This window comes from Drosophila persimilis, unplaced genomic scaffold (assembly GCF_003286085.1).
Source record: "Drosophila persimilis strain 14011-0111.01,24,50 unplaced genomic scaffold, DperRS2 tig00000841-arrow-arrow-pilon, whole genome shotgun sequence".
NCBI lineage: Eukaryota > Metazoa > Arthropoda > Insecta > Diptera > Drosophilidae > Drosophila > Drosophila persimilis.
This window is the reverse complement of record NW_020825361.1, coordinates 20,736-48,589: the sequence shown is the minus strand read 5'-3', so window position 1 is coordinate 48,589 and position 27,854 is coordinate 20,736. Positions and strand designations below refer to the sequence as shown.

At 44.2% G+C, this 27,854-nt stretch overlaps 1 protein-coding gene across 1 annotated transcript; it reads right to left on the bottom strand.

Moving 5' to 3' along the window:
• Positions 1 to 1,403: 1,403 nt before the first annotated feature.
• Positions 1,404 to 27,198, bottom strand: LOC6597458 (homeotic protein female sterile). The gene is given in 5 exon segments (XM_026993491.1): positions 1,404 to 1,936; positions 15,149 to 15,653; positions 15,690 to 17,155; positions 17,433 to 18,160; positions 27,147 to 27,198. Coding segments are annotated over 4 exon segments (3,054 nt in total). The 5' UTR covers positions 18,024 to 18,160; positions 27,147 to 27,198; the 3' UTR covers positions 1,404 to 1,444.
• Between the last annotated feature and the right edge of the window lie 656 nt (positions 27,199 to 27,854).

Here is a 27,854-nt window from a genome sequence, read left to right as displayed (position 1 = left end):
AGTTTCTGGAAATGGATAGGAATACAAGTAGTTCCCTAAACGAAATACATAGGCAAATACGTAGGTAGATAGCCCTATCTATTGGCATGTTTGTGTGTATATACATATATATCCCATTTATCGTACGCACACAGATGTATGTATATGTAGGCATGTCTATTCATATGTTACATACATATATGCATTTTCTTAAGACACATTTTTCAATAAGTAAGTGGAACAACATCCAACGCCAACTGTTTTTTTTTTTTGTATTTTTTTCGGTTTTCGGTTTTTGCTTTGCTTTCGTTATTTTTTTTCTATTTCCTTTTCAACTACATTCACATAAATACACATTTATATTTTTTCCATTTTCTTGCGATTTTCTTTTAGTATTTTCATATGCATTTTCTGCCTTTTCGTACTCGAATCAAGACTCTTTAATGACAAATATTTTGCGGTTTCTTTCTTTGACTTTAAGCTTATTTCTCTTTAGTTTTTCTTGTGCTTCAATTAAATTGTTTATGTGTCAAATGTATTTACAATTCGTTCAACACTCAGATCTTAAAAGTACATACCACAAAAAAAAAAAACACCTGTTATTAAATATTCTTCTGTTTTATTAATTATAATATTATCATAGTTTATAATCCACAATTTTTACTCTATGTACAAGCATTGCTAGCGTATAAATAATAATAAAAAAAATAAAAAAATCGATTCGTATATATAGTTAAATGTATATATTTTCTGTATAGTATGGTTTATATGTATATATATATATACTCATATATATATATATGCTTATATGATCATCTTTTTAGACAACTTTTTGTGGTGCAATCTTCTAGATCTAGTTTCCACATTCATTTCAAAAAAATTCTCTCCTCATTCGCTCTTCTCGTATTTTTAGTTGGATGCGATTAAAAAAAAAAAATTGGCTTTTAATATATATATATATATATATATATTGTATATATGTACATGAATAAATTTATATATATATATATGTGTGTGTGTTTTTGTGTGCATGGGTATATATATATATATATATATAATCTATGTAGATACATTTATAGCGGTGCCAGATCTTCCAGATGGTTAATAATACATATATTTTGAATATATATATTGATCAATTCTGTGCTTAATAACGATTAAAGATCTAAAATGTTCATCAGCCCCCACATATCCAGGAAAAAACATCGATATACATCTATTCAACATACAACATCGTTATCGTAATCGGCTATCGTTATTATCGCTTATCGTTAATCGCATGCAATCAGGGAGGGGGCAGTTCTCTGTTCTTTCCATTTCTTTCCGTACGCAATGCGTTTCCATTCTGTAGTTACTTTTGTTTAATAGGTACCTTGCGTTCCATTCATTCATTCATTCGCTCATTCATTCCATTCCATTCCATTCCATTCCAATCCCCTCCCACCTCCCGAGTCCCCGTCCCCCCTTACAACATGTCTGTGAGTGAGTCACATTGCTGATCCTGGAATATCGGGCGGCAACACTCCTCGACGGCATCGTATTTGTAGTAGCGTCGACGACTCCTCTGGCCGACAGTGTGACCGTAGTAACGTTGCTTCTGATTTCTGGCATATCTCTGATACTCTACTAGCTCCTGACCACCCTCCGGATCGTCGTGATCACCCGCCTCCACCTCCTTAGCGTCAGCCTCGTTTTCGACAAGCTCGAAAGGATATTTGGGATCTTTGTGTAGGGCATAGCGACTACCGGCCAGCTGCAATGATGATGAGGACGATGACGTTGACGCTGACGATGTCAACGGCTGATGCTGATGTTGGCCGCTGCTTCTGCTTCGGCTTCGGCTGCTGCTGCTAATGCTAATGCTGTTGCTGTTGCTGTTGCTGTTGTTGCTGCTGCTGCTGCTGGGCTGGTGGTAATAGTGGATGGCATGGCATGAGGCAGTCTTTGAATTGTATTCCTGAAAAACGAACAGAAGACAGTGAAACGAATATCATTAGCAAAATCCATAGGATATACAAATATTAGTTTTAATTTTAAAGAAATTATAAGATCCATCCATCTTCCATCGGTAGATCTCCGACTGTTCTTCTGTTTTATGGTTTTTATGGTTCAACCAGTCCTGGGTACTTCTGGGGTCCTTCGGTCAAGTCAAGCAATTGACTTTTGGCAGCTTCTTCTTTTATTTTGCCCCTGCCACTGCCCCTGCCCCTGCCCCTGCTGCTGACACCAACTGGAATATTGTCTGCTTTGAAATTTGTTGCACAAATTGTGGCAACAAATTTTGTGTGTTGCTGCCGCTTTTGGCGCACTGCCTCGACATCTGTGTCCATGCGGCCATGTGGGTGCATGTGTGTGTGTGTGTGTGTGTGTGTGTGTAAATAACCAACATAATGGCAGAAAGGTCGCATTCTCATAAAGTTGGCGCTGACTTCCAGTTGGTATCCTCTGCTCCTGCCTGCCTGCCTGCCGCACCCTCATCTCTCTCTCTTCCTGTTCTTCCTCGCATATTATCAATAAATTGCATCTGACTGCCGGAGCAGCAGACAACAAAACGGTAGCCCCGTGGCCCACCCTCACACCGCACCACACACCACCACCTGCCTAACCCGTTATTAAGTGAGCCTCGTTGTATAGCGAAACACTGAGAGAAATTGCATCAAGCTTTTAGCAGGCTGACACCAGGTTGTTTCCCTTTCCCCAAGGCTCGCATCACTCAGAGATTATCCAGCGGAAAAATACATGTCGTGTGCATGACGAGGCACTGATGTTTCAGAGAAGATTCTCGTAGGATTTCTGTCCCCCAAGATACACAAAATTAACCGTTTGTATCTAAAAACAAAAGTATCTGCATCTGTGGTCTTGAAGACATACTTTTCTTGCGGTTTGAAGGCCATTCGCCATCAGTTTCCTTCCTGTTTTCATACATCTATTTGCTCAGTGTTGGCGGATGATGGGTTTGGTTTTTTGGGTGGCGGATTTGGGGCTGGGTGGCTGGGTGCTGTCGTACCGCACCTTGGTCTAATTTATTTATTGTTGCATGCATGTACTTTTATTGGGTGCCCATCTCTTGGGCACCCTCCCCAACTGTTGACCGCAATATTGCTGCTGGGAAGCCCTACCATCTGCCTCTACCTCTGCCACTGCCACTGCCTCTGCCACTGCCACTGCCTGGACTTTAACAATTATGTTTTTTGGGGTTCGGTCAAAGTCAACACTGGAAAAAGGCTGACAATTTGATGCACTTGTCGCCCCCCAAATGGGCACAAATTTGGTGGCAAAAACGAAGGGGGGGGATGGCTGGAATTTTAAGCCTCAGCTAAAAGGCAGACACGAGGAGTTTTGAAAGCGGCTTAAACGCACGGGCCAAATGTATTTTGGAATAGCCCGTGAAACATGCAGAGAGCACTAATATCCACCTACCCCCGCCACCCCCGCCACCACCGCCACCTCCGCCACGCAACAGTTGTACCCTTTTTGCCTTTTCCATTTTCATATACTTCGTTTATGTATTTTTCGTTGTTGTTGCAAGTTTATTGATGTCGACGTGAGTTTTTCATGCCTCGACAGACAGGAGGCGAGGTGGAGGCAGGGGCCAGTCTCGTCTGCAACGTGACAAAACCCATTATAGATGCGACCGCAAAGATAACACTCGATGGCTTTCTGGCTCGGGCCCGGGCTCGGACCAGCCAAAGGTCCAGGGTAGTGCCCCCCCCCCTCGACAAAAGGAGAGAGAGAAAGAGGCCGACAGAGAGCGAGCAAAGGTGAGAGTTGGTTCTTTTTTGAGGGCACATAAATTTCATTTTGCAAACCATCAAAAAGTTAAGTCAACGATAAATTGAATGGCTGCATGATTGACTGAATGAATGAATGAATGAATGAATGAAAGAATGAAGGGGACTGTCTGCTACTGCTGCTGCTGCTGCGGCGGCTGTCAGTTGCTTTTCGGTCATTGTGTGCCTCGTTGCGTTTTCACAGACATCAAAATCCACATAAAAATAAAGACACAGAGAGCAACAGAGAGAGACGGAGAGAGAAAGAGACAAATGCATATGCAGGGGGGGGGGGGGGGGTCTGTCTCTTTGTGTAAAAACCTTCAATATAAATATAAAAACCATCAACACAGCCACACAACAACAATGCCAAAAAGTCAAAAGCCGTCAAAAAGCGTTATTGAACCAGCGTGGAGCGGGGGGCCAGGGTTTGGGAGGGGGGCAGGGGTTGGCACCTTTCATATAAAAAAGCGTCCTTTGCTCTCCTTTCTGTCTGTCTCTCTATATTGGGCGTTTATTTTTTTTTTTTTGCAGCAAGGCGTGGCATGGACATGTGACATGTGTGCCACATCCCCCCCACCCCTACCCCTCCCCCTCCGCCCAGACCTCTCTGACAATGTCATGGCAACACCTTTCCCCCAGCAAAGGGGAGCCCCGACAATAGTGCGGAAATATTAAATCTGCGCTTCACGAAAAAAAAAAACGGAAAGAAAAACTCGAGGAAGTAAAAATATTTCGAAAATATCCAACACCTGTGGGTTGTGAAGCAGGGCAGGGGGGCGGCACTGGTTGGGTGGGGGGAGGATAATGGGCGTGTTTCAATTTTTATATAAACTGCAATAAACATGAATTGGGTCGTAAGCAGCAGAAGCATTCAGGGGGCAGTCCCCGCCGGCCCCCCACGCAGGAAGACCAGAGTTAATACTGATTATGTCCCTGTTGGATGTTGGATGTTGGGCGGATGTCAGCGGGGAGGTGGAGTGGATGGATGCTATGGATATAATGGATCATTTTGAGCGAGAGAGGAAACAGGAGTTTTACGGCTGGTATTATGCGGCCAAAAGGATAAAGGCAAAACGTTAGATTTAGTGACTAAAGATAGGGCCTAATCAAGTGGCTTGGGCAGTGTTTAATCGAAATTTCAATGAGGTTTGAGGTTTGGGGCAGGAAATGGTAAAGCCCTGCTTGGTTGGGACTACTCTGAACGGTCCTCAGGCATTGTATGGGTCTCAATTATGCCGCTGTTTGCTTATGAAATTGGTTCAAAGGTCACACTCTAGAAATTAAGCAAAACTAAAGCCAAGCCAAGGGCCAAAGTCCGACCAAAGTACACGCATACTCGTACTTTATCAGAGATTAGTTAAGGTCGTAGGGCATTGGGTCAGCCACCTCCTAGCTCCCCTGCCGTCATAAATGTCATGCAACAAGAAATCGTTGCCTACTTTCCAGCGCCCGGTGCTGTGGCAAAAGTATTGCCTGCTTTTTGGGGCGGCCCTCGTTCGACTGCACTTAAAGGCTGTGTGTTGTTCCAAGGCGTTTTAGGGGCGGGGGCGGGGGCGGGGGCGACTACTGGGGCTGGTTGTTGTGCAGTGAAATTTCTGACAGGTCATAAATTGGCACAATGGGTGGCCGGGCCGGGCTGGGCGGTGCTGGCTTCCAAAAAACCACCCACCTTCGGTGGAATGCAATCCGTCGCTCTGCTGGTGGGACCAAGCCCGAGCCCAAGCCCGAGCCCGAGCCCGAGCCCAAGTCAAACAACATTCCAGCGTATGTACACGCATTGCGATGACCATGGAGGGACTCCCGTTGTTGTGGCTGTCGGCCGGCTCTTCAGCAACGGAAAAACCAAAACAGAAAGCCCAAAACCCGAAACCGTAACGAAAACGCATTCCCCAACCCCATTCGCCCCCTCCCCCTCCACCCACTAAAATAAAAGCGCCTGCACAAATAAAGGTGTGAAGCACCAACAGAGCGACAACACGCTGCCGCCTCCTCCTTTCATACAAAAACACACCGTATACGAGGCGTATATGTACATATTTTTTGTACAGTTAATGAAGCGACCCAAGGACCAAACGACAAGCGAATGGCCGAAACCAAAGTATGATAAAACAACGGCAATGCGAAAACAAGAAAGGAACAACTGAATGGGCCAAGAGTTCGAAGGCGAGAGTACCCTTTTCTCGTTCGTATAGCCCTTGCGATCTATCTGCAAGAACATTTAGTCATCCGCTGTCTCTGGAGGGCATCATACCCCAACCCTCGTGAAAAGGGTATCGAAAGAACAACCGCACAGGGCGCACACCTCTTGCCTCGTTTGTTTATTAGCCACGTCCATGGGGTCCTCTCACAGAAGCAACAAAATGGCCGCCGCCGACGCGCTTAATTGTGCGGCCAGCAACCGGAAACGGAAACTGATTGTGCGGTCTGGCAGGGCGCCCACTCCTCATTCGGGGCTCTTCCCTCTTGCGATTTTCTACAAATCTCATTCACATTACGAGCGAGCGAGGCCAGGCCGCGATTTTGCTGGCGTTTTTAGTCGCGCTGGCGCTGGCGCTGGCGCTGGCGGCTTTCCAATCAACGCATTTGACATTTCGCTCACTCGTGCCCCGTGCCCCCTGCAGCACTGCTTGCCACACATTGATTAAGCAAAGGGAAAAGAGAAAGAGGGGGAGCGGGGAGCGGGGAACGGGGAGGGGCAGTGGAAGGAAGGCCTACGTCAATCGGTTTGTTTGTTTGCCAAAAAAGAACAAAAATTGACTTTGAGATTCTATTTCTCTCTCGCTCTCCCTCTGCCTCTCCCTCTCGTATGTGTTTGCTGTTTTGTTTTTTAGTTCGTTTTGTGCCCTGATTGATGGGCTTAGATAAGGTGGAGGGGGGCTGGTGGTGGAGGGGTAGGGGACTGTCGTTTGCATTTAACAGTTGATATCCCTCCTCCTCTTCCAGCGCCAGCGCCAGCGCCAGCGGCAGAAAGGACAACGAAATCGCGTTCAATTGAAGCTGCTCCACATCTCTTTCTCTCCCTCTCTCAGTTTTTTTCTCTCTCGTAATTGATGTGTCTGCGTTGCGTTTTGCCCCCGCCCCCTTGCCCAGCCATTCTGCCATTTTTTCCCATTTCTCATTCCACTAGAGAAGAGAGCGACAGCATGGGAGATTGGTCCAAGAGCTGCACATCTCTATTATAACTTTCTCTTTGGCAAAAGGACCCAGCGCCAAGGATAGTGGTTTTCGGACAAGCGAAAGAAGATCCCTGAGAAGATAATCCCAAAACAAAAGTATTTTCCCCGCTGAGGGCGCCAAATATTGTTCCGGAAAAACTATGAGAATGTTTCACGTCTGCTCTACGTTTTGGCGTTTTTTTTGGCTGAAAATGTGAAAAATAGTTTAAGTGAGAGATTCAGAAAGTGTTTTAGCTGAATTTTGAGATTCGTAAACAGAATTGTGGAATCTTACCATGGATTTTAAATGTGAAAGTTAAACCATGATTTCCATGGAGATATCTAAAGGCCTTCTTATATTTATACTCGTATTTTTGGCCTTGTGTTCAATCGAAGTAATTTCAAAATAGTTTTACAAGGGCGCCAATAAAATACTTGAATATATGAAAAGTAGTAGAAAATGTCAAAAAATTGCTAGAAACTTCTATAACATACCAAAAAATACTAGAAAATATAAAAAATACCATCAGATATATACAAATACTAGAAACTACCAGATAAATACTGATAAGATAAACTAAATACTAGAATATACCAAATAAATGATTGAAATACCAACAACAAAAAATACCACAAAATACCAAGTAAATATTAAATCATATTTTTCGGATTTAAAAAAAATACCATCGAATATATAAAAATACTAAAAGCTAGCAAATAAATACTGATCAAATATATACTAGAACACATAAAATAAATACTTTAAATACCACGAAACACTAATTAAATATTAAATCCGAAAAATACTACAAAATACCATAGAATACATACAAGTACTAGCAAAACTAGCAAATAAATACTGATCATATTTCAAACAGAACATATCAAATAAATACTTTAAATAGCACAAAATAATAAGTAAATATTTGATCCGAAAAATACTAGAATATATAGAAATGCTAAAAACTACCAAATAAATACTGATTAGATCAACTATATACCATAAAATATTAAATAAATACTCGAAATACCAAAGAAATACCACAAAATAGCAAATGCACCCACAAATCAACATATTCCAATTACCTTTATCCGCAAGCGAAAAATCTTGAAATAAATAACCCCAAGACCTACGACAAATATCCAATAAAAAATCAATCAAAAGCCAATCGTCTAGTTATTTCCAAAATCAAAGAACAAAAGACTCTCAAACTATGCGACTCTCAGCACATTCACGTTTTCAATGTCAAATTAAAGATGATTCCTTTCCACTTTCTCCACTTTCCAATTATTCAAATGAGTGGCACAATGAGGCTCTGATTCGTTTGCTTTCGCGCAAAACCATTTGGAAAGCATATCTCAGGGGTCGTACTATTATCAATTGCTCTTCACGCACGTTTGGCAGTTAATGCAGTCATCAGGGTCCCAAAATCCAGAGCCCAGAGCCAGAGAACCCAATCCCACAAACTCAACCCCTCTATCCATACCAGAGGGCATCATCCCACGCACCAGCTGCGTGCTGCGTGCTGCGTGCTGCGGAGAAGACTCAACCGAACCGAACCGAACCGAACCTCAAGTCGATAATTTAATGGTCTCTGCCATTTAATCTGCATTGAATTTATTATCTTGGAAAAAATTAATCTTGATATGTGGCCGGCTTATGTCGAGACGATGAACGCGAGACTGCGACTCCGACTGCGACTCCGACTGCGACTGGGAGCGATGACGAAAATAGCTAAAAAGCCGCGACAAGCACGCGCCACACCCCAGACTCCCATTCCTCCCTCTCCTCTCTTGCCCCATTCTCAATGAGTAATTCTCCCCCGTGAATATCTCATAAAAATTTGCAATTGTGCGGGTGTGCCCGCCACTGCCTTTCGCTTCTACTTGTGCTGGCTGGAGTGTCTCTAAATCTTTAAAGAATTATTTACTACAGTTTTCTTCTTAGACGACGAGGACTTTGGCCGAACAAGGGGAGTCCACAGCCACAGCCAGAGCCAGAGCCCGGAATGGTGGGTGATTTTGGTTTAGACAACCCCCAAAAAAGTAACAGGAAGGACGGGGGGGGATACACACACATACATATACTCGCACTCCTGACTCCTGTGTGTGTACAAAAGGGAATCCAGACAATGTCACCACCAGCTACCGTTGAGCCACCCTCAGAGCTGTGTTATTGCTTAACGCTTGCCATTGTCCTCCGGTCCTCCGGCTCTCCGGCTCTCCTCCTTTCGGCTACGTTACGTTACGCCATTCCGTTCGTGTGTCCATCCGTCCACCCAGTCGCTTGCCTTATCCATTCCCTTGGACTATGGCCTGGCGCCTTGCCAGCCTTGCCGCCAGACCCCATGCCTTATGCCCCGTGCCCCATGCCGCATGCCCAGGCCCAGACTCGTACTCGCACTCGTACGATACCAGGCCTTGTCCTTGCAAATTTATTGTGTTACCCACGCGACTGCGACTGCGACTGCGACTGCGACTTTGGCGCCAGCGGGTTAAGGTTTTCGCTTTTCCTCCACTTTGATACACTCGCAAAAATTTATGCGGCCGAAACCCTTTGCATTGTAGTTGAGTATTGGGGGAGGGGGGGACGTTGGACGGATGGGTTGAGTGGGTGTAAGCCATTTTTGCACTATTCGGTGGATTAAACAGTTCTTAAAAAAGGGCCATGAATAGCCCCATGGATATAATACCGAAAAATATACTATAAATACTACAAAAAACATGATGTATACCCATAAAAATACCAGAAAAATACAAGTGAAAGACACATTTTGGAGAATCCTACTGATATCACTAAATACCATACAAATACTAGATTAAATACTATAAATACCAAAAATTACTGAAATCAAAGAGAAACCAATAAGCAAATAAATACTAGATAATAGACTAAGATACAAAAAATACCAAAACTACTACTGAAATACTGAAAAATACAAAAATTCAGTGAAAAAAATCTATAAAGTAAATATACAATAAATCCCAAAAATAATTTTAAAAAATCACAAAAAAATTCGAAAAATACTAAGGAAAATACCAAGCTAAAAAAGTACAAATGGACAAGTCGAAAAATTATTAAAAATGCAGTGATGAAAATATGTAACAAATCAAACGATTTCTGTGAAAAATTATCCTTGAGAAACTGGCAAAAAAAAAGATACCGAAAACAAGGAACCGCCGAACAGCAATAGAAATATCAAATGGTGGGCTTCTAGTCTTTAAACTCCAACTGGAACTTTCTCTTTCGGTGTAGTTTCTGGACCCCCCTCTGCCCACCCACCAGTCCTATAAAAATTTCTATGCTGGATATCCTTCCTTCATGTTGGGGGCGATAGTGGGCCGCCTTCATCATTCAATTTTTAATCAGTCGAAGGAAATCTGGCTCTAGGAATGGAGAAAAGAAAAAAAAATCAGAGCCCTGGAATGACGGTGGGGGCGGGGGGGGTCCTTCTCCATTCAAAAGAGCGAAACTTCAGACAAATTTCGCTTTGCCCCCGAGGATCCGCAGTGACCCCACCTCTGAGCGAAGGTCTGATGCCTTCCTGCCTTTTTCTTCTCTTCTTTCCCCTTCCTTTTGGGGGGCCTCCGGGGGCTGTTTAAATAGAAATGTTGTTCATTTGAGAACGTCGACGTGCGGAGTATTTTGGCTGCTGTTGCCGTTGCCGTTGCCGTTGACGTTGCTCTTCTTTTATTATGGCTAAGTGAATGTTTATGCCCGATTTCCCTGCATACTCGTATGTGGGGGCTCCCTCTCCCTCTCTCCGGGTCCACCCCCTTCTTCTTTCTTCTTGTTGGCCTTATCTTCATTACTTATATGCGGCATTGTCCAGCTCTGGAATCCCCAAATCGCCCGGCATCGTTCTGTTCGTGGTCCTGGGGCGCATTCGCATTCGCATTCGCATTCACATTCCCATATCCCACATACATTTTCATATTTGGCCAAAAGCAGCAGCACACGTTTCCCCATTTCGATGTGGCTCTGATTTCATTTCGGAGTTCCTTTTCCTCTTCCTTTCGCTTGGGTCCGTCCTTCTCCATTTCCCTTCCGCTTTGCCCGTACCATTCTTTTCTCTCTCCCTCTCTCTCTTCCCTTTATTAGCCGCTGCCGCAAGTTTAAAATGTTTTATTATTGTTGGCTACATTTAAACGATTCAAAGGGACGGACTCCTCCAGGAAGTGGCGCATGGGGCATGGGGCATGTTGCATGGGGCACTGACTGACTGACTGTCAAATCGAGTGTGCACAAATCGTTTCAAGATAGACTTTCGGTCACCCAACCAACACACTCACATACTCGTATGAGAGAAAGGGGGAATCCTATTCCGTTGCCGATTCCCCAGATGATGGCGATGAGGATGTTATGTGATGTCTGGCAGGAGCGCAAGTACTTCAAAAATGTGCACTCCTCTCTGTGAATGGACGAAATTGAATGCCATCGATGAAGGGCCTGAATAGGAACGAACAGGAATGAATAGGAATGATTGGTCGGGGTCGGCAGGCGTTGGTCGCGAGTGAGTAAGTTCAAGGTGAATGCAGCAGGAATGTCCCTCTGGCTGGGAGGCGAAATGCAAATAATATATACGTAAATATAACCCAGGCCGAAAGCCAAGGCAGACGAAAGTTTCCAACAATTTAGACATTTGGAAAAACGTTTAGTTCTGTATCGTCCATAGAGAAAAATCAAAAATCAACAAAAATGTTGGCTTAAAGAGATTTTCCGAGATTTTCCATGGCATTTTCGTTTGCATTTCTGTTAATAGTCCCCAGAAGCCCTAAAGAGGCCCAAAGTTAGTGGGAAATCTTTAAATGAATTCAAGGTGAGTGCTGCCTTTGAATGGTACACAAAACTGAATGAATTTATGAGCATGAATGAATCTGAAAACTAAGCCAATCCCATAAATAACTTAAGAATTCCCCCACCAGCCGCCCAACCCCCTCGAGTGTGGAGAGTGGTGTTCCCCGGGCCACTTGGTCACTCAATGGACCATTCACACATGCACATTCGCGCATTCAAAAACGGGGCGCATTGAATGGACGGTTGAGTTTTCCCCTTTCAGAGCTCTCATGAATATCATCGCCCGCCCGGATCCCTTTCTCCAGGGGCTCTCTCTCTCTCTTTCGGCACTGGGCTCTGCCCTGCCCTGCGCTGCCACCGTTTACTTCACATGCTACTTAACACCCGAGGCAAATTAGCTGCGCCTCAGCGCAGCTTCGAATATAAATCAACGCATCGGACAACAAACGCACCACAGAGCAGAGGCTGTCGCTATGGAGCAACGAATCTGTTGATACCCTGACATATATTTTTCGCCTTTTGAATCGGTGGAAAAATGCTCTCCTAAGCGAAAGGACGGGGGTGACAAGAACAGGAGGGCGACTTGAGACATGGCGGGATGAAATACCAGCTAAATACTGAAGAATATCAGTATTCTGCACTCTTCGTCGTTCAATGTTAGCGCCGTCTGCCGGAGGAGAGCCACACCGACTCTCTTCAAGAAAGATACCCTAACAGATAAACCTATATCTGGACTTGGGAACATGAAATACCAGCTAAATACTGAAGAATATCAGTATTACTAAAAATACTTTAAAAAAATAATTAAAAATACCTCATAAAAAAGTAATAAAAAATACCAAATAAATAATGAAAATACCAATAAAATACTGAAAAATACTAAACAATACCAAAGAAATACTAACAAAATACTAAAACATACTAAAAATACTAAATAAATACTAAGCAATACTACAAAAAATTTAGAAAAAAAATCCCAAATAAATACCGAACTCCCAACAAAACAGTAATTAACTGTCCATGATTTTCCAAAGATTTCTTATACCAATTTTTATAAACTCCCCAAAAAATACCACAGGATATACCCACTGCCCGCCAGCAAATAATATGATATGGAGATCCGATTCAGGGGGGCTCGTTTCAGGTGGCATCTGGTATCTTTTCGTAATCAAACATCAAACCTCAGACAGCAGACCTCTTGCAATACTCGTGATACCCTCTCTCGCATTATAGCGTATATTAATGCGGGAGTAGGAACAACAACATTGTTGTGTATTCCGGCCAGGCCGTGGCATTTTCGAGTATTTTTCGCAACAGATTTTTTATGGTTCCCGAAACTTGCGCTCAGCGCACCCTGCGGCCATGCTGTGCAGGGGCTGAAGTGTGGTTGCCCTCCACCCTCCTCCTGTGGTGTGTGTGTTCCCACCACCCCCTTGCAGACGGTTGCCTGTCGAATTGCATCGAGAATCCCATGCCATTCCGGGTTTCCTTCTCTCGTCTCTCTCTCTCTCTCCGCACGCACAATTGTGCAAATTGACAGATTTATAACAAAATGCAATGAATAACGATATTATTCACACACCCCGTGAATGGGTAGGGGGAGGTTCGAGGGAGTATCTTGGGTTTTGTCTCGCCTTTCGACGGGCGCCTTAATGGTCGTCGTCTGTTCTGCTGATGCTGCTGCTGCTGCTGCATCTTGTGCCCTCATTCCATCCCATCCCATGCCATCCACTGCTTTTGGTAATCCCCGTGACCATTGCTATAAAAATGGGGGCATATGTAGCCGAGTGTCTGATGAGCGATCTCCGGATTACCCCAGTTCTTTCGGTTATAAATTAATTTTTCTTTATTTTTCGGCTACGAAATGGAAGATGAAGCCTGAAACCCAAAGCCCGAAGTCTGAGGCTCAGGGGCTGCCGCTGCTGGGAATCTATGGCGTTCAATCAGTTTTAATTGATTCATTTTTGGAGTGGATGGAGAGGGAGAGGGAGGATTGAGCGGATAGAGATGGTAGAGATGGTAGATGGCATTATAAGAGAGGGTGAAATCCTCCCACATAATGATGATGTTTTTTTTTTAGCTGTGTGTGTATTGCTGTTGGGCCTCTCTCTCTCTCTCTCTCTCTCTCTCTCGTTGCAAGTTAATAAATTTATTATCTTGGGAATGTGGATTTGCTGCCGCTGCCACTGCCGCTGCCACTGCTGCCCATCTCTTTCTATCTGGAACTTCCTCTCTCTCTCTCTCTGTGCCACTTCCTGAATGAGTCCAACGGAAGTGCCTCATTGCTTTTGAAACGAAGCCCTGGCAATGGCCCTGACTCCCGGACGACTCGACTCTCTTTCGTACTCGAAAAACAGGCCGCAAATTTATTATGATTAAAGTTGAAAAGTTGAAATTGATGCCGCCCGGAAAAACCAGTGCTCTCTATAGATTGCCGAGCCCCCTCGCCCGAGGGTGGGGCTGGGTGTGGGAATATTCCACGTTTGACGATGATGGCTGATGGGTAGATAATCATGGAATATGATCTTAAATGACAAAACGGTGTCCCCATACAAAGCATTGAATATTTCACACACAGAGAAAGGATTCACAGCACAAAAGGATGATGGGGCAGTGGGATCAGGTACCTGTATCTGTGTTCTCGATGCTGCAGAGGATATCAGGTTTATACGGGGAATACCTCAAGGAACACCTATATATATATATTCTATGATTCCACAGGGAAGAAGATTTCTAATGAATATTACGAGTATACCATTTTTTTAGTGTAAGCAAACAGATTTTCATTGCTTTTTTATGCAGTTTGGGCTGTGAAATATTATTCTGAAGATGTTATACAAGTCTATAAAGATATCTATTACCCCCAATTTTATTCCAGTTTTCAGTGCCAATTCTTATGATATAGATATCGAAATATTTCATGCAATCTGTGAATGAAAATCGTTTACTTTTCCGCTACAAATTATGGCTTTACGTCCCAGCAAGTAAGATTTATTTAACAATATTTTGGGTCTTCAAAAAAGTATCATTCCAGCAGCAATAATATAAGACATATATTTACGACCCATCAATCACACTTTTTATATCCGATACTCAAAAGGCGCAAAGGATTTGTGTGTAACATCCAGAAGAAAGCTTTTCCGACCCCATGAAGTATATATATTCTTGATCGGCATCCATAGCCGAGTCGTTTGAGCCATGTCTGTCTGTCCGCCTAGGGCTCAGGGACTATAAGAGCTCGAGCAAGGACAACGAGACGTCTGTGATATGCCTCTGTTACATGATACGACGACACGTTCTGCACTCTTCGTCGTTCAATGTTAGCGCCGTCTGCCGGAGGAGAGCCACACCGACTCTCTTCAAGAAAGATACCCTAACAGATAAAGCTATATCTGGACTTGGGAACATGTTCTATAGGATGCATTGATCGAGATGTGACTCACCATGACAATAGTCCATTTCTTGCATATGTGACGCAGCGCCTTTTTGTAGCATCACGGTTTCATGGTCCAGAAATTCTTCTTGGGTTTCGCTCCGGTGGACAGTGCCACATTGCTGCTGCTGCTGAGGCTGTAGCTGCCTGCCCCGGACATGGCCACCGCTGTGGATACTCCGCCACCCACTCCCATGCCGGATCCGGAGGCAATCGATCGGCCGGAGGCACGCTGTTGATCGGCCGAACAGCGTCGTGGATAATGGAAGGGCGACAGGGAGCCCAGGCTGGTCTCCTGCACTCCGGCAGCGGCAGCGGCAGCAGCAGCAGCAGCCACAGTGGGTCCTGCCATAGCAGCAGCAGTAGCTCCAGAGCCCACCATCATTCCCATGCCGGCGATGCCTTGATCCTCGCCACAGCTGGCCATGCTGCTCTTCGAGGTAGATGTCCCGGAGGCCGTCGATGAGCGGCAGCTGCGAATATTGTGGGGCAATGTGTTGTTGTTGTTGCTGTTGCTGTTGTTGTTGTTGTTCAGGGGATGCTGCTGCTGCTGCTGTTGCTGCTGCTGCTGTTGCTGTTGCTGGTGGTGGAGCGTGGGATTCAGATTCAGATTGAGATTGAGATTGTGGCCAGTGGGCGTGGCTGACTTGTAGTAGCGCAGACTCTCATTGTAGCTGGCGCCGCTGCTGCTGCCACTGCCACTGAATCCGCTGTCCAGATCCCCCTCATCGAACTCCGGATTGATGCAGCTGCTGCTCGTGTGTCCATGCTGGTGATGCTGCTGGTGCTGCTGGTGCTGCTGCTGGTGATGATGATGATGATCCTTCAGCTCCATGCTGTTCAGAGTGCTCGACAGATTCTCGAGGCTGGCATGCGAGGCCGAACTGGCGCTGGCGCTGGCGCTGGCCGCCGAACCGCCCAGCAATCCCCCACGGCGTGGCCTCTGGGCGGTCTTCGATTGGCTGCTGCTGCTGCTGTTGGCCACCAGAGAGGATGGTGGCCCCGCCGCTGCACCCGCCCCCGCCCCCGCCGCCGCCGCCGCCGCAGAGGAGGAGGAGGAGGAGGAGCAGGCCACTGCCTGTCCCAAGCCACTGCTGCCGGAGGATGCAGCGGAGCTCATGGGCCCCATTCCCATTCCCATCCCAATCCCCATGCCCATTCCCATCTCATCGACGTTGACGGCTATCGCATGGCTGGGACTAATATCTGGGGGCGTTGGGGGCATGATGAGGGCCTCCAGGGAGAGATTTAGCTCGTCGAGCACACGGAAATGATTGTGCTGGACGCGGCGCTGCTCCTCCTTGACGTTCCCCACGCTGGACGAGGCGATGCGGTTGTCGGACAGGACCTTGCGGATCTTCTGCTCGCTCACCTCCTCGTACAGATTCTCGGTGGTGCCGTAGCGGGTGGTGTACGTGTGCCTGTCCCGATCCTCGGCGCTCGGCGACGACGACGTGGACTGTCCCCCCCCGTTGTGTGACGATGATTTCGAGCGGAAGCTCTTGGCCAACAGAGCGCGTATGGAGTTCCTCGGCGGGCTCTTCGACGGCGCCTGCATCTGCATCTGCATCTGTCCCTGGGCCTGGGCCTGGGCATGGGCATGGGCCAGGGCCTGGGCCTGGGCCTGTGCGGATCCCTGGGCGGGTACATTCGTGTGGCACTTGGCCGCCCCTGGTTCGTAATAGGCGTACGAGTAGACATGATTAAACGGTGCCGCCGCAGCAGCTGCTCCAACGGCGCCGCCACTGGCCCCAGCCGCAGCACCACCAGACCCACCGCCGCCGCCACCGCCACCGCCACCGCCCCCGTTGAAGGCCACATGCAGCGAGGGGGTGGAGGACATGCCGCCACCAGAGGCGCCGCCGCCATGCGACGGCGTGGCACTGCTGCTGCTGGGCGTCATAACGCCGGCGGCAAAGCCATAGTCCAGCGATGAGGTGGACGACGAGGACTGTGTGTTGGTTGTGGGCTCAAAGCGTTCCATTGTGGCGGCAATGTTCTTGCGGGACCATTTCACCTAAAGAGAGAGAGAGAGAGGAGATCGGTTGAGTGTATAGAAAGATATAGGACTGTGTCCTTTCACTTGGGGGAACATTTGTCACGTTTTCAAGGCTTCAAGTGAAAGGCTCTCTATGGAAAAGGATACCTTTCGCTGCGGGGAACAATGGAGCTCAATGGAAAGTCCCCTAAGTGGAAGGCAGCCTCTCACTTGGGGGAACATAATCCAAGGAATTCCCCATGTTTTGTCGCCGTATTGTTCCCCCAAGCGAAGGGCTCTCGCCACGTATCCTCACCTGCTGTTCTACGTCCATTTTGTGGTTGCTCCGGCGACTGTGTCCGCGTCGTCGACGCTCCGTAAAGGCCTCCCCGTGGCTGCTGCCCAACAGCAGCTGTTCCCCGCCATTCTGCTGTGAGGACGATGACGAGGACGACGGCGCCGCTGGCATGCAGAACTCGATGCTGTCCATGTCGTCGGGATACATCAGATGAGAGCCCACATGATGATGGTGGCCCAGTGTGGCGGCCGTGCCATGGCCCATGCTCAGGCCGCCGCCATGGCCGTGATTGTGGCCGCCGTGGCCGCCGTGCCCGCCATGATTGAGGGTCATCTGATGCGCTGCCGTGGCCGAGGTGGAGCGCTGGCTAGGATGACGCATCGAGCCGCCAATGCCACCGCCACCGCCACTGCCACCGCCGCCAGGGGCATTGTGTACGGCCGCGGCTGTCGTCTGATGCTGATGCGAGTGTGCATGCGGATGCGGATGCGGATGCGGATAGTCGCCCGGTGGCGGCGGCGCAAAGCTGGCAAACTGTGGCGATGCGCAGCGATTCTGGAATTTGGATGCTGCAGATGCGGCACTGCTGCTGGCACTGGCCGGATACATGATGAATCTTGACTGGGATCTTCGATCTGGAATCGCTCTCTCTGTCCTTCTGTCGCTCTCTCTGTGTCCTTCCACTCTCTGTGGAGATTGCTCTCTGTATTTGGGCTTAGGTTTTCCTTCTAGTAGTGGGGCATCATCTGTGGAAGAGGTAGAGTGAAAACATGGCCATTAATCAGAGTTGCAAATGGAAGCATCCGAATGCGCATGCGGGCATGGGGCATGGGGCATGGGGCAGCGGTGCGGTGCATGACTGACATTCCATGCCAAAATCCCACAAATAAAAGCTGGAATTATGAGCTTTACCAGAGCTATCCCACACCCCTATCCCTGCCCCCTGTCCCGCCACCCCACAGTCAATTCCAATTTATTTATGCGAAAACATTGTTGCCACAATAAGTGGCAGAGGAAGAGGAAGAGGAAGCCGGGACGGACCCACAACAGCAACAGCAAAAGCAACAGCAACAGCAATAGCACGCATGTAAAACATTTGGCGCTGGCATGCCACCAGAGTTCCAGTTCCCAAATGCCGGTCTATGCCACATGCCCCATCAGTTGTTGCTCTCTCCACGAAATGCCATAAAACAGCATTAAAGCTATTAACAGTCAAAGGAGAGGCGGCGGCAAAGCCAGAAAGAAGCCCAAGCGTGGGAGGAGGACCAAGGAGCAACAACAAAAATGTTTAGTGACGAGTGCCTGCTGCCCCTTGGTGCCTGCCAGTGCCACTGCCACTGCCACTGCCACTGCCGCTGCCACAGGGGGAAACATAAATCAATCAGTGGGAGAGTCAGATCCCTTTATGAGTCGCCCTCTCCCCGGGCCCTCTCCTTGGCCCTGGCCCCCAGCGTGTGTCCAAGATAATCCTAGAAGGCAGACAGACAGGCAGACCGACTGGCAAAAACCTGTATATGCTCCATGCTACATGCTACATGTGGCTTGCCGCAAGTACAGAGCCACCGAAAGAACAAAAAAACCGAGTCTTCCTCTCTCTCTCTCTCTCTCTCTCTCGCGGCTATTATCGGTTATTAGAACGCCTTCAAGGGAAACACAGAAATTAAAGAAAATATAAACCTCCCCGAAATGGTATTTTTTTTTTTATGATGAACTCGGAACATTTCGAGGGCTTAAGGGCCGTAAAAGATCTCTTCAGCGAATCTCAATGATTCATCAAGGCTTGCCTCAGAGAAACGTTAGCGCGAATGGGCATGAAGGCAGTAATTGGCCAGGAATACAGTGGAGCTCAGTGCTGATGGCCCTTGGGTGTTCAGAGGGCTGGTTAACCATAAACGAACGGCCACATTCGTTTCGAATGACACGAACTGAGACCTTTTACAACGAGGGATTCAGAGCCCTTTAAATGCAATGAAAAATTACATAAATATTGAATAAATAATGCAAAAATATCTATATAAAAAATACTAGAACAACTACTTTTAAAAAACTAAAAAAAAAATAATAATGCAATAAAATACTGAATATATGTTGATTGAAATATACGTACAAGAACGTTCTGAATAAATACCTAAAAAAAATAAATACATATGTATATTTAAAAAAATACTACCTAAAAAAAAATTCTGAGACACTAAAATACTATGTTGACTGAAATATATGTACAAGAAAGTTCTGAATAAATACCTAAAAATACTAAAAACATATATTTAAAAAAAAAAACTGAAAAAATACTGAAATACTATTTTAACTGAAATATACATATGTACAAGAAAGTTCTGAATAAATACCTAAAAATACTGAATACAAATATTAACAACAAAACTGCCCACAAAAATACTGAAATATATGTACATATGTATGTTCAAAAAATTTCTGAATAAATACCTTAAACTATTAAATATGTACAAATATTTAAAGAAAATACTGAAAAATATTATATACTAGATATATACAAAAAATACTAAATAGATACAATAAGAAAAGTAGTACAAGAAAATACTGAAAAAATACTGAATATACTAAACCAAAATCTAGTGCGGTCAAGGATTTTTCAAAATATTTCTATGAGCAGAGGAATCAAATGTTTGACTTTTAGACGAAAGAATAAAGAAAACCGTACGATATATAATGGGAAAACCGCATCTGATATGCGCCTAGTATTACAGCCTTCACATTCGACTGCTTCCATCACGGCCATTAACCCACGTACCATCCTACAGGGTATTCAAATATCGAAATGAATTTCCTCTTCCTTTACTTTACCCCCGCCACCCCCTTTCCATCACTCTGGTCAGTCTCTAGTCTCGTTTTGCCTCTGATTGATATATCAAATTGATAGCCATCCGCCGGCTGCCATATAGTCAAATGTTTAGATGGGTTGTTCCTCCACCGCCACCGCCACCGCCACCTCCACCTCCCCCTCTGTTGCTGCTGCTGTTGCAATACCCAATTTGCATTGCCCCGCAGATACTTCTGCCACGTGCTACCTCTCTCTATCACCCTCCGACGCCCTCTATCTGGTCTATCGCCATCTCTGTTCAAATCCTTAACAAAACTCGGAAATGTTTGTGCCTCTGCGTATTTGCTTTTCCTTTCCTTTTTTTGTGCTTTTACTTTTTGTTTGGATTTCTGTTTTCTCTCTCTCTCTCTCTCTAGCTGTTTTTTCTCATTTTTCTCTGGGATTTTTCTAGTATTTTTTGCTGTTAGTTTTTGTTACGTTTTTTTGTTTTGTTTTTGGGCAATTGCATTTTGCATGCAAATTCTAACGAGTTGTTTGTGGTCTTGTCGAGGCGTTGCCAACAATAAAAAATGGCCAACAGAAACAGCAGAAATGGCAGAAACGGCAGAAACAACACTGATAACAGAGAACAACACTGGCAACAATATGCCGTTTATTTGCTGCATTTGTTCAACATTTTGATACGAGTATTCGCACTGATTGAGTTGCTTTTGTCGTTTCTGCCTAAAAACCAAAGGAAAAACTCCGCAAACACCAGACCAATATCGCAATTGATATGCATTTTTCAATTAAGATTTTTGGGCAGGGATTCTCATAAAACATTTGCCCGTGAATCTCTGCTCAGGCACTGCCACTTTCAAATGATTGCTGGTATTTTGTGGGTATTTTTTTGCTGGGAAATGCAATTGAAATTGCAATTAAAAGCAAAAGGAATCTTAAAGCTTACACAATATATATGTTTAGTACTTTTTTTAAGTATTTTCCAATACTTATTTTTCATGTTTTCAGTTTTTTTCAACAATTTGATTACAAATTTATGGAACGACATTTTGAAGTATTTTTTCAGTACTTATTTTATATATGTTTATTTTTTTATAAATATTATATATATTTATATTTATTTATATGTTTTTTTAAATTTATATATATTTTTGTATTATATTTATTTACTGAATATTTAGTTAGATATTGGTATTATTATTATCTTTTTTTTTAATAATACAATTTGTTGTTTCCTGTTTTGGAGCAATTTATAAAACAGTCACAGGAAAAATTACGATGATTAAAAAAAAAAATATATATATATATATATTGGTATAGTTTTATTTTTTATTTTATTTATTTATTTATTTTTTTTGTTTAGTATTTCGCAAATTTTCCTGAGCATTTTTGTATGACTCTATATGTAGTTTGTTCAATTTTATGTTTATATTTTGTAAAACTTTAAATAAAATTAGCCCTTTGGATGGACATTTGATGGCATGCCTTGAGTCCTTGAGCCCTTGGAAGCTCAATTTCCCGTTGAAGATGATATATATCAAATACATATTTATGTGGATAGTATCTATGACTCTCTTCTACTGTAGACTCCCTCTCCATGAGTACCATATAAATAAGCGATCGATGTACGAACCTTCCCCCTGGTTTTGCCTTGGCCAAAAACCACTCGCCTAATGCACTCGAATGCAAAAGCCATAAAAATATCTATTTTAATCGAACACTTTGTAGAGAACTCTCTTTAATTTTTTTTTTTCTTCTTATATTATTTTTCCCTTAGTCGCTGTGTTCTGTGTGTGTGCGTGTGCCACCCCCCTCTGCTCTTCAGGTGGGGACGATGCTGCACGAGATGCTGCACCGTTTGGCAAAAGCAATTTAAAGTCTTCTGAATCTTGGGTTCATCCTCTTCCGTCCATCGTCCTCGGGGGGCAGCAGCAGCAGCAGCAGCAGCTGCAAGAATGAGAGGAGTTCCGAGCAGCAAAGCATTGAATGTATCTTATGGATACATCCCCAGCAGCCCCAATCCACGTTCTGTATTTGAATGCCTCAGCTGCCTGCTGGCAATTCGATTTCATGCTGCAATTTAATTTGCTTCACTTTGGCCCCGACAGCAGCAGGCAGCGGCAGCAGGCAGCAGGCAGCACAGTTTTCGATTTGAAAAGCAAAAGTATCTCAAGGCAAGAGGTTCTTTCTGCTACACTCATGCCATCCCCCCCCCCCCCCCACGCAGCACTTGGCAAAAGGGCAACAGGTTCGGGGGCTCATGGACTCATTAGGCAGTCATCGAGTGCGCTCTCGGCACACAAAAAAAGGAGAGCTCATGAGCCCCCACCATGGTGCTGTCCTGTCCCATCCCGTCCCGTCGCCAGTTGGTTTGTCATTAACACATTTTGTGCATGTTGTGCATCATTAGAGGAGGCACATGAAAGGAAAATGATGGCCACACACCCAAGCACGGCCCTCGTACACTGCCAGAAATAAGGGCGGGGTTTTTCGGGGTCTGGCTTGCCAGTGGAAGTCCGGGGTAAATCGATTATAAGGAGACGAGTCGATTTGTTCCCTTTCCATTGACTGTTCCCTAAACACTGTTCCTACCTGTTAACTGTTAACATTCACTTGGCTCTATTTTCCAAGTGTTCTCATTAGCTGTTCCCACTCAATGATCCATTTTTCAACTGGTTCCCACTCGACTTTTCGCAATTTGCTGTTCTCACAAACTTTTCTCATCAACTCTTCCCACCCAAAACTGTTCCCACTAAGACTGTTCCCACTTCTAAATTTCAAAATATACATAACTCCAATTCGATTTCTATCAGTGCAGTCATTTCACATGTTTCATTATTTGAACAATGCTTCTGACACGTGGCGTCTGCAGTCAGGCCACCACACCGCTGTACGCCTCTCCTCCTCGTCCTGCTCCTGATCCTTTAGCTAGACCCATTCAGAGCCCTTGCCACGACGCACACCTCATGCTTCGCCCTCAGCACCCATCGCCCATCGCCCATCGTCCTAACCAAAATTATTCATTGTTGTCAATGCCAAAGAGGAGATTTTCCCAGGCAGCCTCCATCGTCAGGGGGGGGTCTGTGCCTTGAGCTGCTGCTGCTGCTGCTGCTGATGGTCCGTCCTTCTGCTGGTTTTCCTGCTTGCCATGCATATGAAAATTGGCCAATTTGGCGAAGCGTTTGGCTTCACTTTGTTGCTGCTGCTGCTCCTAGAATCCAGCAACAGGATGAGGCACAGGGTCCCGAGAGAGCGTATGCTCCACTCATCTCGGAAAGGAGCAGAGCCGCAGAGCCGCAGAGTGGCGGATTGGCAGAATGGCGGACTGGCGAGTGGAGCGAGCAACTACATTTGCCATCTGTTTCTCTTGGACTTTGGGACTCTTGGCGTTGGTGGCGTCCTCCACGTAATGACTTTAATTAACATACATACACGAAACTTTTGGCAGTGGGGGCGGCGGGCAGCCAGCAGCTCGTGCCACAAGCGCTCTAGTGGAAGCTGATTTTTTCTTGGCCAGCAAGGGGAGCTGCGGCAACAGAAACAAAAACAGAAACCGAAATGAACCGAACACACAAAATGTGGGCCACAACTTGGGGGCGAATGTTGCAGCTGCAACAACAGCAACAAAAACACCGCGCAGTGGCAGTGTCTAAAAACAACAACAACAATTGGAAGCTTAATGAAAGGGAAATGCATTCTGCCAGCTGTTTTTCTTTCAACTTCTTCGGCATTCAAATATTTGATCAAATGAATGAGAAAATTTCATTGGAAAACTAAGGAAAATATGCGAGAGGAAGGAGGATGCGCCCACAAAGAAAGGGGAGACAATTATTGGGCTGACGAAGGGGATTACGTAGGGGAAAAGGTTCAGGTTCCGGGGTTCTGGAGAGATATTGCTTCTGAAGAGTGGATTAATGGAAGAGTTAAGCTTAGTCATATGTATATTGAATGTAGGAAATATCTGGTCTAAGCAGTGCTTTATGGAACAATGGAACCCTGTTATCATTCGCAGCCATTCGCAATGATATTTGAGGGAAGGTAAGCCTTACATAGGGATGCCGCAAAGGCAACTGATGCTGAGGCAATAATGCTTCGCTGTAAAAATCCCATAAATCCATGAAATACTAAATAAATACTTAGTACTGAAAAGAGTCTATAAAAATATACTGCGAAAATTCCCAATAAATACTGATAATTACTAGAAAAATATTGAGGAAATAAGCTGAAAATTGCTACATAAATACTAACAACCTCATCTAAGACTACACTGAAAATACGCTTCATTAAATTAAAAGTGTAAATGGAAAAACTACTAAATTAATACTGCAAAATTATTTATATGAAATTAATGCTTAATTAATTCTGAAAAATACTAAATTAACTTTGAAAAATACTAAATTATTTCAGAAAACAACTAAATTAATTCTGGAAAATTCTTAATTATTTCAGAAAATATACTACATTAATTCTGAAAAATTACTAAATTTTTTCACAAAAAAAAACTAAATTAATTCTGAAAAAATACTAAATTAGCTCTGAAATAAACTAAATTGATTCGGAAAAATATACTAAATTAATTCTAGAAAACATAATAATTCTCTGATTCTCTAGTTACTCTGAAAAAATACTAGATAAAATTGGAAAAAATTCTAAATTATTTCATAAAAAATATTAAAATAATTCTGCAAAAATACTAAATTATTAAATTTTCTTTCAATTCTTTAAAAATACCAAATTTTCTCTGAAAAAAACACTTAGTAAATATACCACGAAAAAGTACCAAAAACAGTACTCATAGCTACTAAAAAAAAAAATACCAAATGAAATTGTTGTTTAAAATACTATAAAAATGTCATAAAAAATACCTAATAAAAATACAACCTAAATACAAAAAAAAAACAAATAAAATACTGGATATTTATATGAATATGCAATTTTCGGAAACAACTATTGTAATACTTCAAAAACGAAAGTCGCACGTCGGATAGCGCCACAATCCCACGCGACGTGGAACGTGAAGCACATTCACTCATAGAACATCTTGAAAGTGAATCAACGTCATTAGGCTCATGTGAATGGGCATCAAGACCATCTTCAGAGTCTATCCATAGCTCGGTTTATATCTGTCTATCCATACACGTTATCTCCTTTAATCGAACTCAAAAACAACTGCCTTTTTCCAGAGTGCAGAGGGCTGTACTGTTCCACTGTACTGTTCCCAATCTGTTCATCAAACAGAACCTTTTTTCCGAATGTATCGCGCAAATGGAAACTTATTGGAATTTCGAAAATGATAGCGTTGACATCCATTCCCTTTTTCCCTCTCTCTCTCTTTCCCTCTTTGACTGTCATCGCAGCCTAAAAGCAGAAGAGGGCCAAGATTTTGTGTGTGCTTTTTATTTCACTTTTATTGTGTTTTATGTCGCAACACACACGACTGACAGAGAGACAGACAGAGAGACAGACAGAGAGACAGACAGAGAGACATACAGAAAAAAGTCAACCAGAAATCGGCTTAACAAAAGGGAAACCCGAAAACCGAAAACCGAATGAAGAAAAGAAACGGAATTTTGAAGAGGCAACACAATCCTCAAGAGATGCGTATCTTGCGGTGCCCCCAAATGTCCCCCGCCCCCCATCGGTTATCATCTCCATGTTAGTGGAGGCTTAAGCCATGAAGATTTTCATTTTCTATTTCATAAAGTGGACCATGGAATGGGTATCGGCGAATGCTGGAATGCTGGAATGGCCTTTGAATGTGGAGATTTGTGTGCCTAACTGTCTCTCGCCCCATCCTCTTTTTCGATACCTTTGATATGCATCTCCATCTATTCGGGTCTGTCTATGGGTTCTGTGTGGCTTTTTATTGACATTTTGTTTGGGATTTGATTAAAGGAAAGAGATGGCCCTGCCCCTGCCTCTTCTTTCCATCCATTTCTCACTCATTTTGGTGTGCATTTTGTTTATGATTTGTCAAGATCTTAAGTCCATGAAAAATGTGTGCTGGCGATAAGAAGTTTTTCCAGTAGGACAGAAGGAAGAGCAGAAGGGAGAGCAGCAGGAGGAGCAGGAGTAGTGCTAATAAATTCACCTTTTACCGCAAAATATTGCCCAACATTTGCAAAAGACAAACAGCTCAAAAAGCAAGAGAGACGAAGGCCTCCACCTCCGCCTGTAGCCCATAAATCTCCTGCGAGAGGAATCCCTAGCCTGGCCTGGCCTGACTGCCTGGCGGCTTGGGTGTTGATTTTTGTCAACCTAATACAAAAAGCAAACAAAATTTGTGTTGGCATTTGGTTAGATTTGCCAGAGGAGCGTCGACAGGGGGTGGGAGCGGCACAAGATGGGATGGAGAGGGTGGCGAATCGAGTCGCTGGGCTTCGGGTTCAAGTGCGCGGGGCAAGTGGAGAAGCATTAAAGTGGGCACTGGGGATTAGACGTTGATGAAGGAGCACGGAAATCAAATATTCGACGAGTTCCTGGGTTCACGGGGCGTATGAAATATTGAGACGATTATCAGGTGGAAATGGAAAGTTCCCTCTGACCTCACCTAACCTCACTGGACTTGGGAGAGTACACCTACCCACCCACCTTCAGGGTCTCTTTAATAGTTCAACTGATGTGTTTCAAGGGATGCCTCCTGCATTCCTGCAGGACTTCTCGATCAATATTTGTATTTGTGGAATTTTAAGGGATTTTCGAAGGAAAATAAGAGCTTCAGGCGTTCAGGATGACAAATAGATTACCTTGCCCTCTCCCGGTGTAGTATTTTTTTGGTATTTCATTGAAAAAAAAATACCGAGTAAGCAATATTTTTGTGGATATTTTAAGTACTTTTTAAGATTTTTTCCAATTTTTTAAGATATTTTAAGTATTTTTTAAGGTTTTTTTCAAATTTTTTTCTTTTTTTTCTCCCCGTCGATTGCACTTACCAAATTCTTGGAGAATATTTCCACTTTCGTTCCACTGAGGCTGCCAGATTTTGCTGCTGCAATGAGAACGAAATGGTACAAGATATTAGAACAGAGTCACAATTTAATTAGCAGGCGTATACTTTTGCAACAAACTGTGTAACCAACCGAACAACAGGGCAAAAAAAAAGGTCTACAAAAATATACTCGGAGAAATGGTCTCCTCTGTGGCAGTGTTTCGGGGGCATGTGACTTATGAATGTCAGACAAAATGAAATTTTATCTCTCTGGATGGGAGAACCCTCCCCCCCCCCCCCTTCCCTCCCTCTGCTGTTTGTAACATTTTGCTTTAGCATTCTCATCATTTCAAAGTCAAATGCTGGATAAATAAAACTGCTTTTTTCCCCTGTATGTAGTTTTTCTCTTACTTTTGTTTCTTTTTTTTTTTTGGGTTTTTTATTCTGTTCAAAGCTGTTTCTCGGAATTCATAATTGAATGTTTTTTTTTTTTGTTCATCCTTCTCCTAGAACATCGTTCATCGTTCGGTTCCACTTTCTGTGTGTGTTTTTCTCGCAGGATGATATGGGATTTGCAATTGAATTAAATTCTGATGCCATTTGTCTATGGTTTTCCGTCGTTCGTTCGCCTTTCGGTTCGCCTCTCGATGGTATTTTTTGTCGGATCCTTTGGTTCTCTGATTGAAATTCTTGTGATTGCTTGGGTTAATTG